General features: G+C 45.0%; 1 protein-coding gene across 6 annotated transcripts in view; it reads left to right on the top strand.

Annotated features, from left to right (window-relative positions):
- The window catches only part of ZBTB2 (zinc finger and BTB domain containing 2), a 30,260-nt gene extending 23,489 nt beyond the window's left edge, over window positions 1-6,771 (top strand). For all 6 annotated transcript variants that reach the window (XM_035296982.3, XM_002747112.7, XM_035296978.3 and 3 more), the window contains one exon: window positions 3,993-6,771. In XM_035296982.3, the coding sequence (XP_035152873.1) occupies window positions 4,057-5,364 (1,308 nt within the window). In that variant the 5' untranslated portion in view covers window positions 3,993-4,056 and the 3' untranslated portion in view covers window positions 5,365-6,771. The remainder of the gene's footprint in view (window positions 1-3,992) is intronic.
- Window positions 6,772-12,248: the final 5,477 nt, after the last annotated feature.

The raw sequence follows: 12,248 nt of genomic DNA, 5'->3' as shown, positions 1-12,248 counted from the left end.
GGCAGGAGAATCTCTTGAGCCCACGAGTTCAAGACCAACCTGGACAAGATGGTGAGACCCTATCTCTACAAAAGTTTAAAAACTAGCTGGGTGTGGTGGCATATGCCTATAGTCCCAGCTACTCAGGAGGCTGAGGCAGAAGGATCAAATGAGCCTGAGAGGTTGAGGCTGCAGTCAGCTATGATTGCACTACTGCACTCCAGCCTGGGCCTACCAAGCAACACCCCATCTCTTAAAGAAATTTTTTTTTAAATCAAAATAAATTGGTGTTTGGAGACCTCCCTGGACCCTGGGATCCCTGGCTGTAAACCACAGGGACTTGCTGCTTTCTTTTCCTTGGCCCTTTGGAGTCCTCCCTCCAGGCCTGCCTGAAGCGTGGGCCAAGGTCTCCCCAGCTATGTCCTTTTTTTGCCATCAGAGAGTGTATAGAGTTCTTTCAGATTTGAGAGGCTTACTGTTGAGTCACCATTCACAAGTGATAGACAGGACAGCCTATCCAACAATGAGAAAAAAAAATTATAAAATTTACACCAAAGTCAGCCAGGCGCAGTGGCTCACACCTGCAATTCTAGCACTTTGGGAGGCTAAGGCAGGAAGATCACTTGAGGTCAGGAGTTCAAGACCAGCCTGGCCAACACGGTGAAACCCATCTCTACTAAAAAATATACAAAAATCGGCTGAGCGTGGTGGCTCATGCCTATAATCCCAGCACTTCGGGAGGCTGAGGCGGGTGGATCATGAGGTCAAGAGGTCGAGACCCTCCTGGTCAACAAGGTGAAACCCCATCTCTACTAAAAATTAGCTGGGCATGCTGACACGCGCCTGTAGTCACAGCTACTCAGGAGGCTGAGGCAGGAGAATTGCTTGAACCCAGGAGGCGGAGGTTGCGGTGAGCCAAGATTGTGCCATTGCACTCCAGTCTGGGTAACAACAGCGAAACTCTGTCTCAAAAAAAAAAATATATGTGTGTGTATATATATACACACACACACACACACACACACACACACACAAATTATCTGGGCCTGGTGGCAGGCACCTGTAATCCCAGCTACTTGGGAAGCTGAGGCAGAATCACTTGAACCTGGGAGGCAGAGGTTGCAGTGAGCCAAAATTGTGCCACTGTACTTCAGCCTGGGCAACAGAGCAAGACTTCATCTCAAAATAAAAAACAAAAAACAAAGTTGTTCTGGAAAGGGACTCTGCTTGTTAGTACATTTCATGGATGCTAAAAATCAAAGCGATCTTTGGATTTCTACCTTTCCTTTTCTTTTTTTTTTTTTTTTTCTCTGAGAGAGGGTCTCGCTCTGTCACCCCAGCTGGACTGCAGTGGCATGGTCGTGGCCACAGCTCACTGCAGCCTCAGCCTCGACCTCGGCTCAAGCCATCCTCCTGCCTCAGTGCCCCCAAGTAGCTGGAACTACAGGCATGTGCCAGTACACCCAGCTAATTTTTGTATTTTTCTGTAGAGATAGGGTTTCGCCCTGTTGCTCAGGCTGGTCTTTTTTTTTCTCCCCATTTATTTGTAGAGGTGGTCTCGCCATGTTCCCTGGGGCTGGTCTTCAGCTCCTGGGTTCAAACCTTGGGATCCTCCCGCCTTGGGCTCCCAAAGTACTGGGAATAAAGGCATGAGACACAGTGCCTGGCCCCTACTCTTGCCTCTTTAAGAGGGAAGAGAGTTGGCTGCAGGCTCCCTACTCTATCCCCTCCTTCTCCCTTGAGGAATGTTTCATCTCAGCAGAAGAAAGGATGTAATTTACATCTCTAAGGCCTTTGGTTTCCCAATTCCTCTGCCCACCTGATCCTAGAAAAGTTTCCCCTGGTCATTTCTTCACTTGGGAGTTGATTATTTACATTAGTAAATTTTTCAGCACTCAAAATCCCTGAAGCCCTGTTTTGAATATTGAACTTCCCCAAGGCATCTAAATGTGTTGCAGTATACACATGGTATTGTTGAAAGCCATCCGAAGACTACCTGTATTTGCATTCCTATTTAAAGGGATATAAAAGGACTCCAAATAAAAAAATGAATGATCTGTGTGCGTGTGTGTGTGTGTGTGTGTGTGTGTGCGCATTTTTTTTTTTTGAGACACAGTTTTTCCCTTGTTGCCCAAGCTAGAATGCAATGGCGTGATCTCGGCTCACCAAAACCTCAAACTCCTGGGTTCAAGTGATTCTCCTGCTTCAGCTTCCTGAGTAGCTGGGATTACAGGCACACCACCAAGCCAGGCTAATTTTTTGTATTTTTAGTAGAAATGGGGTTTTGCTATGGTAGCCAAGCTGTTCTCGAACTCCTGACCTCAAGTGATCTTCCCACCTCGGCCTCCCAAAGTGCTGGGATTACAGGCATGAGCCACCGCACCTGGTCAACTTTTCTTTTTTTAATGGAATAAAAATGTTAAATTTAAAAGAGTGTGATATGCTGTTAATATTTCAGTATATTGAAAATATTGGCCAAGTGCAGTTGCTCACACCTATAATCCCAGCACTTTGGGAGCCCAAGACAGGTGGATGACCTGAGGTCAGGAGTTTGAAGCCAGCCTGGCCAACATGGCGAAATCCTGTCTCTACTAAAACTACAAAAATTAGCCAGATGTGGTTGCACATGCCTACTACATGTGCTGGTAATTCCAGCTTCTCGGGAGGCTGAGGCAGGAGAATTGCTTGAACCTGGGAGGTAGAGGTTGTGGTGAGCTGGGATTGCACCACTGCACTTCAGTCTCTGTCACTCAGTGACATCTCAAAAAAAAGAAAGAAAAGAAAATACTTGTTAGTAAAATGGACATGATTGCTAAAAGAGCCAAATAAAGTTACAATACAAAACGTAGTATCATAAAAGAAAATTATAAATTCTAAAAGCATTCAAGGAAGCTGTCTTTGAATTTGAAATGCATTATCTATAAAATATCCACTCAGTGGAAGATAATATCTGTCTTGTGATATGTCGATATAGACCTCATTGATTTCTAATGATGCATTGGAATTTGTTAGTACCAGTGGCCTGGGAAGAGTTCTTGGGAACCTCTTCATCATTGCTGCTTCATCAGGATGATGTTTCTGAAATGATAGAAGCAGTCGAGTCTAAAGCTGTAAAATCAACAGCATCATCAACTGCATTAGGTGCCTTAGATAAATCACTCAACTTTTTGGGACTTCAGTTTCCATATCTGTCAGATGGGACTTAATAAATCCACCTTATCTACCACACAGTATTGTTTTGATTCTCTAAAGGATCTTGCTGTAGTGGCTTTGGAATTAGACAAACAAGTTCAAATACCAGTTCCACCGCTTACCAACTACGTGATACTGAGCAGCTTATTAACCCCTCTAAACCTCAATCCTTTCCTGTAAAATGAGAATGAATGACAATCCAGTGAGAAAGAATCCCTGTAAATCCCAGAAGCAGTGCTGGTGTTGATGGTGGCATTTGATAAGGAACTCCTGAAGTTCCGAATAAAAACAGAGTGCATAATACTTAATTTAACTTGGCCAGGCGCAGTGGCTCACACCTGTAATCCCAGCACTTTGGGAGGCCAAGGCGGGTGGATTGCTTAAGGTCAGACCACCCTGGCCAACATGGTGAATCCCTGTCTCTACTAAAAATACAAAAATTAACCAGGCATGGTGGTGGGCGCCTGTACTACTCGGGAGGCTGAGGCAGGAGAATTGCTTGAAACTTGGCAGGTGGAGGCCTCCAGCCTGGGTGACAAGAGCTAGACTCTGTTTCAAAATAAATGAATAAATAAAAATAAAAGATTAATTTAGCTTACTAGGAGAAAAACTGCTCTACGAATCTGTGGATTACAATGTCACATTTATTTAACATGAACTTCATCTCTTGATTATTTCAACCCATTTCATGAAACTTACTAACAATGAAGGATAGGAAATGTTCTTGTTTCCTGTGTTTTTAAGTGTTCATTTTTTTTGGTCAGGCTTTGTATTATCACTTAGAGTGGCATTTACTCAGTTTTTTTACTTGTTTCTTTCAGTGAGTGTGTCCGCTTGAAACCAACTGATATACAGCCCGACATCTTCAGCTATCTCTTACACTTGATGTACACTGGGAAGATGGCACCTCAGCTCATCGACCCAGTTCGATTAGAACAGGGGATCAAGTTTCTGCACGCTTACCCGCTCATCCAGGAAGCCAGCCTCGCCAGCCAGGGAGCCTTTTCTCACCCTGACCAAGTTTTCCCGCTGGCTTCTTCATTATATGGCATTCAGATTGCAGATCATCAACTGAGACAAGCCACCAAGATTACTTCAGCACCTGAAAAACTTGGGCGAGATCCAAGGCCACAGACCTCCAGGATAAGCCAGGAGCAGGTCCCAGAGGCCTCACAGCTTTCCCAGCTGACTTCAAACCTGGCCCAGGTAAATCGGACAAATATGACTCCCTCAGACCCCCTGCAGACCTCACTGTCTCCAGAACTTGTTTCCACTCCTGTTCCTCCCCCTCCTCCCGGGGAGGAGACCAATCTGGAAGCATCTTCCTCTGATGAGCAGCCTGCAACCCTCACGATAGCCCACGTCAAGCCGAGCATCATGAAGAGGAACGGGAGCTTTCCAAAGTACTACGCCTGCCACCTGTGTGGACGGCGCTTCACCCTTCGGAGCAGCTTACGTGAACACCTCCAGATCCACACAGGAGTACCTTTCACATCCAGCCAACAGGGAGAAAGTCGTGTCCCCCTGACTCTCTGTAGCAATGCAGCGGACCTCGGGAAAGACGCCATGGAAGTGCCTGAAGCCGGGATGATAAGTGACAGTGAGCTGCAGCACATCTCCGATTCGCCCATCATCGACGGGCAGCAACAGTCGGAAACCCCACCCCCCTCAGACATTGCTGACATTGACAACCTGGAGCAGGCCGACCAGGAGAGAGAGGTGAAGAGGCGGAAGTATGAGTGCACAATATGTGGACGCAAATTTATCCAGAAAAGCCACTGGAGGGAACACATGTACATACATACCGGGAAGCCTTTCAAGTGCAGCACTTGTGACAAAAGCTTTTGCAGGGCCAACCAGGCTGCCCGCCACGTGTGCCTCAACCAGAGCATCGACACCTACACCATGGTAGATAAACAGACTCTGGAACTCTGCACATTTGAGGAAGGGAGTCAGATGGACAACATGCTGGTGCAAACCAACAAACCCTACAAATGCAACTTGTGTGACAAAACATTCTCGACTCCCAATGAGGTTGTTAAACATTCATGCCAAAACCAGAACTCGGACGTCTTTGCCCTAGACGAGGGGCGATCCATTCTCCTTGGCAGTGGGGACTCAGAAGTAACAGAGCCTGACCACCCAGTGTTAGCTTCCATCAAAAAGGAACAGGAAACCGTCTTACTAGACTGAATGTCACTTACCTTTTTAGAAAACTGTCATTTTTACAAAGACTGTCTTCCTTCCCTTCCCTGAATTCAGAACCATAGTTCTCCATGGCATGAAACAAACAGGTCCTTGTTCCCTTCTCCTCTTCCCCTTTTCCGCCTCCTAGCCCCACCTCTGTCAAGGCTTTGTGCATTATAAACCTGGAATGTATCGACTTTCATGCAGGGGATATTTGAAAGATAATGGTCATTATACTTATAAACTCAAACAGATTTTGACAGGTTTTAGATAATTTAAAAGCATACTTTGAACTAATGAAGGGTATACAATAAAACAGCTGGAATCCAATTTGGTAAGTTAAAATTATGACTTTCCCTGGGTAAAAAGTCTTCTCAGAAAAACAATGTCAGAAAATACAGCGTGCTTCTCAGAGATACAGCTGGTACTCTGCAAAATCTAGAAGTACTATGCAAAATCTAGAAGGTGTGGGGAAACTTTTAAACCCAAGAAAACATTCTTAGTATTCCTCCTGCAGGTGTCTTACTTCAGAATGCGTCCTTTGAGATTATGTCTACTTAAGAAAAATCATTACTTAAGAAATCCACTTTAACAAAACACAAAGGAGAAAGAGTAATAATGTGATGGCAATCTTAATTTTTGCAGAAACATGACAAGCTGTGAGTTTGCGTGTTTGTAAGAGAAAAATGCGTGGGTGCTTGCTCTAAACAGGTGAATGAATGCACTTGCCTTATCTCATTGCTGGCTTTCCAAGTTGAGCAACAACAAAATGCTGTATTTTCGTTTCTGACAAATTTGTTTTAAAAATCAAATTTGAATGTACAATTCAAAAATTGTCTTTCTGAATAGAAAATGACCTGCCATTTTCTAGCCGCTGCCAGTGATAATTTGTTTTACACTAACTTTTAAATCAGTGCATATACTTCAGGGAAAGGATATAGGAATATTCATCTTACAGGGGAATTTGTGAGCAGAAGATGTAGTAACTGATGACTGAAACAGTCAATGCTGATAGTTTACTGGCAACATTAATTGAAGCATCAAAAATAAATGGCAAAGAGAAATCAGGACAAAAAAAATCTAATTGCTGTTTGGGAAAAATACTTGATTTTGATGTTTACTCTCCAGGTTTTTTGTTTGTTTGTTTGTTTTTTAATGCCTGAAATTTTCTCCACTGGCCCAAAAGCAGTAACAATTGTTCATTAATCTTCCCTTAGGCCAATAAAAGAAGGGCCTCACAGGACAAAACAGGAGCCAGAAATAAGGACTGAAGGGGAAGGGGAGTAGCTGATAGCTATACTGTATGTATATGTTAAAAACTGAATATCCCGTCATCCTATTTCATGTATAGTTGAGTTCTCAAAATTTGTAAGTTTTTATACATCCTTTCATTGAATAAACATTTAATTAAAAGAGTGTATGATTTCATCTCTATCTCTTTGTCAACCCAAAGAGATACAGGAAGGGGGTGTGTAGCAGTGCTTGAGGAATCATTGCTGTGTCTTCTCTTGTCTGCAGAACTTTGGGCAATTGCTCTAACCTGAGTGGTATTTTCCATACGTGTAAAATGAAAATGTTCTTAACTGCTTTGGGTCATAAGTTTGTTGGAGTCAAATGAGTGAACTCTGTAAAGATGCCGTGATCACCTTGCCGCAACATTTTTATTTATTTATTTGTTTGTTGTTGTTGAGATGAAGTCTCACTCTGTCACCCAGGCTGGAGTGCAGTGGTGCAATCTTGGCTCACTGCAACCTCCACCTTTCCGGTTCAAGTGATTCTCCTGCCTCAGCTTCCCAAGTAGCTGGGACTACAGGCGTGCACCACCATGCCCAGCTAATTTTTGTATTTTTAGTAGAGATGGAGTTTTACCATGTTGGCTAGGATGGTCTCCATCTCTTGACCTCATGATCCTCCCGCGTTAGCCTCCCAAAGTGCTGGGATTACAGGCGTGAGCCTCCTCGCCCGGCTATTTATTTATTTATTTATTTTGAGACAGTCTTACTGTGTCACCTAGGCTGGAGTGCAGTGGTGTGATCTCAGTTCACTGCAACCTCTGACTCGTAGGTTCAAGCGGTTCTCCTGCCTCAGCCTCCCAAGTACAGGTGGCGTGCCACCACACCAGGCTAATTTTTGGATTTTTTTTTTTTAGTACAGGGTTTCACTGTGTTGGCCAGGGTGGTCTTGAACTCCTGACCTCGTAATCTACCTACCTTGGCCTTCTAAAGTGCTGTGATTACAGGCTTGAGCTACCATGCCTAGCCTTATTTTATTTTTGAGACGGAGTGTTGCTCTGTAGCCTAGGCTGGAGTGCAATGGCACAATCCCAGCTACTTGGGAGGCTGAGGCAGACGAATCACCTGAACCCAGAAGGCAGAAGTTGCAGTGAGCTAAGATCCCACCACTGCACTCCAGCCTGGGTGACAGAGCAAGGCTCCGTCTCAAAAAAGGGCTTTCCACTATGTCTTTTTTTTTTTTTTTTTTTTGAGATGGAGTTTTGCTCTTGTTGGCCAGGCTGGAGGCTGGAGTGCAATGGCGCGATCTTGGCTTACTGCAACCTCCGCCTCCCAAGTTCAAGCAATTCTCCTGCCCCAACCTCCTGAGTAGCTGGGATTACAGGCACGAACCACCACACCTGGCTAATTTTTGTATTTTTAATAGAGACAGGGTTTCACCATGTTGGTCAGGTTGGTCTTGAACTCCTGACCTCATGATCCACCCGCCTCAGCCTCCCAAAGTTCTGGGATTACAGGCATGAGCCACCATGCCCAACCATTACGTCTTTTTTAGTAAACTGTTTCACATCTGTCAAATGACAGCCTTGTGCCAAGCTGACCTTTCTGAATATCTATGAGAGGGTAAATGAGAGTGTGCCTCTGTAGCCCTCCAGGACGCCCCAATGCAGCCTTGAAAAGACACAAGGTGCAGCCAAAGGGCAGGGTCTTGGAGACCAGAAAGTTATAGGGATCACAAGGGATAGTGGTGGGTGAGGGCAAGATAGCAGCCAGCCCCATTTCTGCTCCCCAAGTTGATGGATGGGGAGGACAGGCATTGTGTTCATCTGGTAATCATCTGTGGAATCAGGGTCTCCTAGAACCAGCTTGTGGCCCCCTCCTCCACCAAGGCAGACATGCAGAACTCCAGGTTCCTCCCAAAGAGAAGAGCTACCTGCAGATACTGAAGCCCACCCACCCCACCCTGGAATCCCCAGTGCCTATTCCAGTCCCAGGGGTATAAATTTAGCAAACTATTCTGAGTTTGGGATGGTACTAATTTAAACAAGCTTTGGAAATTCCAGGTGATGACATAAGCAGCACTAATCTGAGCTGTCATTCTTCTGGTTCTACCTCTTATTAACACACTGGTGCTATTACATTTCCTCTCACCAAGAAAACAATCCTGGCCAGGAGCGGTGGCTCAAGCCTGTAATCCCAGCACTTTGGGAGGCCAAGGCGGGTGGATCACCTGAAGTTAGCAGTTTGAAACCAGCCTGGCCAACATGGAGAAACTCTGTCTTTATTAAAAAAAGAAAAGAAAAGAAAAGAAAAGAATCCATAGTGGCTCACTCATTCAACAGATGTTGCTAAAAAACATCGTATAGAGTACTATAGGATTTTTACCATAGGAAATAGGGCTTTAGTGGGAAGAAAGCATGGCCATTAAAAGGTAGCTTTGGATAATGATTTAAAAATGGAGAGTAGAGTGGACCTCAACCTTCTCCTTGTTACAGGTGCTAGCCATTGGTGCTTTTGAAATTTTACCTTGCAAGAAAAGGAAGACCTGAAGCATCCAAATAAACCCTTCAGTTCCAAATTTCAGGTCTCAGTCACAGATTTCAGGTAAAATACAACATTGCTATGTTTAAGAAGATCTAGGCATTTAAGAAGGAGGATGGGCCAGGCGCCATAGCTCACACCTGTAATCCCAGCACTTTGGGAGGCCGAGGCAGTTGGATCATGAGGTCAGAAGATCAGGACCATCCTGGGCAACATGAGGAAACCCCATGTCTAATAAAAATACAAAAATTAGCTGGGCGTGGTGGTGCCCACCTGTGGTCCCAGGTACTCTGGAGGCTGAGGCAGAAGAATCACTTGAACCTGGGAGGCAGAGGTTGCAGTGAGCTGAGATCAGGCCACTGCACTCCAGCCTAGGGACAGAGTGAGACTGTGCCTCAAAAAAAAAAAAAAAAAAAAAAAAAAGGATGGTTGGGAGGGTGGTATATATGGGGACCTGCTCCTGCAACTTGGCTGGGAATTATGATGGGGAAGGGGAAGCCCTCTTTTCACTCTTCACTGGGAGTGAATTCTAAAACAAAATTATCTGTAGGCTGGGCATGGTGGCTCATGCCTGTAATCCCAACACTTTGGGAGGCCAATGCAGGCAGATCACTTGAGGTCAGGAGTTTGAGACCAGCCTGGCCAACATAGTGAAACTCCACCTCTACTAAAAATACAAAAATTAGCTGAATGTGGTGGCACATACCTGTAGTCCCAGCTACTCAGGAGGCTGAGGCGTGAGAATCACTTGTCACTTGAACCCGGGAGGCAGAGTTTGTGTGAGCTGAGATTGTGCCACTGCACTCTAGCCTGGGTGACAGAGCCAGACCCTGTCTCAAAAAAAAGAAAATTATTTGTAGGTAGAGTGTAGTTTATTGTAATGGAATGCAACCTATTCTTCAAGTTGACATTTGCATCTTCATGACAAATTTCAGAACCTTCCAAATATTTAAATTGCATTTTGCTTCGTTTTACTCCTCTGTTTTGATCTAGAGCAAAGGATTACTCTAGAGCATTTGCAAGAAAGCAAGATTTAAGGTTAGAAGTCTTTAAACAAATAAAAAGTTGATTAAGATACAGATCAATTAATTCTCCTTTTCTAGAACTAGCTCCTTTAACATAACAGTAAGAATATTGACTGAACTTTTAGCAAATCTCTAAATAAGATAAAAATTAGGCTGTGACAATTTTTAGTGTGGAAAAAAATGGACCAGGATGAAATGATATTATTTGGTTTTGTTTTCGGGCAGATCAAAATATTTTTGAACATAAAAAGGTTATTCAATTTGTGAATCAGGCTTATGCTATTCTCTGGAAAATGTGCCATACCCACCCTGCTAAACTTCCCCAGCTGTTGGGAAGATGGATCCTTGTGAAGAAGGCACTGTCAACTGAAAGGCTGAATGGGAGGGAAGGCAGAGCCCATATTGGGTGTCTGCCTGCTATGCCTGCTATGTGCTCTCATTTATTTATTTATTTATTTATTTTTGAGATGGAGTCTCTCTCTCTTGCCCAGGCTGCAGTGGCACGATCTCAGCTCACTGCAACCTCTGCCTCCCGAGTTCCAGCGATTCTCCTGTTTCAGCCTCCAGTGTAGCTGGGACTACAGGTGCATGCCATCATGCCCGGCTAATTTTTTTTTTTTTTTTTTTTTTTTTGAGACGGAGTTTCGCTGTTGTTACCCAGACTGGAGTGCAATGGCACAATATCGGCTCACCGCAACCTCCGCCTCCTGGGTTCAAGCAATTCTCCTGCCTCAGCCTCCTGAGTAACTGGGACTACAGGCGTGCACCACCATGCCCAGCTAATTTTTGTATTTTTAGTAGAGACGGAGTTTCACCTTATTGACCAGGATGGTCTCGATCTCTTGACCTCGTGATCCACCCACCTCGGCCTCCCAAAGTGCTGGGCTTATAGGCGTGAGCCACCATGCCCAGCCGAATTTTTTGTATTTTTAGTAGAGTTGGGGTTTCACCATGTTGGCCAGGATGGTCTTAATTTACTGACCTTGTGATCCGCCCACCTCAGCTTCCCAAAGTGCTGGGATTACAGGTATGAGGCCCCATGCTCAGCATTTTTTTTTTTTTTTTTTTTTTTGAGGAAGAACCTCACTCTGTCACCCAGCCTAGAAAGCAGTGGCGCAATCTCCGCTCACTGCAACGTCCACCTTCTTGGTTCAAGTGCTTTTCGTGCCTCAGCCTCCGGAGTAGCTAGGATTACAGGTGCGTACCACAATGCCCGGCTAATTTTTGTATTTTCAGTAGAGACAGGGTTTCACCATGTTGGCCAGACTGGTCTCAAACTTCTGGCCTCAAGTGATCTGGCCGCCTCAGCCTCCCAGATTGCTGAGATTACAGGCGCGTGCCACCCGACGCACCATGTCTCATTGACTCCTAAGAATCCTGTCGAACATGTCTCCTTTTCAGATGAGAAAACTCAGGCCCAGAGAGGCTAAATAACTTTTCTGAAGTTACCGACAAATAGAAACAGCCAGGATTCAATTTCCCATGTGACTCACTATAAAGCAAAGCTCTTCCTATTACTTCCCAATATTATTAACACCCAATATATAAAGTCTGAGCAGTACTAGGCAATTAACAGGTCCCCATGGCCAGGCGTTGTGGCTCATGTTTGTATTCCTAGCACTTTGGGAGGCTGAGGTGAGTGGATCACTTGGGCCTAGGAATTTGAGACCAGCCTGGGCAACATAGTGAGATCTTATCCCTACAAAAAGTAATGACAGGCCGGGCGCGGTGGCTCAAGCCTGTAATCCCAGTATTTGGGAGGCCGAGGTGGGTGGATCACGAGGTCAAGAGATCCAGACCATCCTGGTCAACATGGTGAAACCCCGTCTCTACTAAAACAAAAAATTAGGTGGGCATGGTGGCGCGTGCCTGTAATCCCAGCTACTCAGGAGGTTGAGGCAGGAGAATTGCCTGAACCCAGGAGGTCGAGGTTGCGGTGAGCCGAGATCGCGCCATTGCACTCCAGGCTGGGTAACAAGAGCGAAACTCCGTCTCAAAAAAAAAAAAAAAAGTAATGACAATTAGCTATGTGTGATGGTACGTGCCTGTGGTCCCAGCTATTCAGGAGGCTGAGGTGGGAGGATCGCTTGAG

The sequence above is a fragment of the Callithrix jacchus genome, chromosome 4, assembly GCF_049354715.1.
Source record: "Callithrix jacchus isolate 240 chromosome 4, calJac240_pri, whole genome shotgun sequence".
Lineage (NCBI taxonomy): Eukaryota > Metazoa > Chordata > Mammalia > Primates > Cebidae > Callithrix > Callithrix jacchus.
The sequence above is the reverse complement of the archived record's forward strand: the minus strand, read 5'-3'. Positions and strand labels throughout refer to the sequence as shown.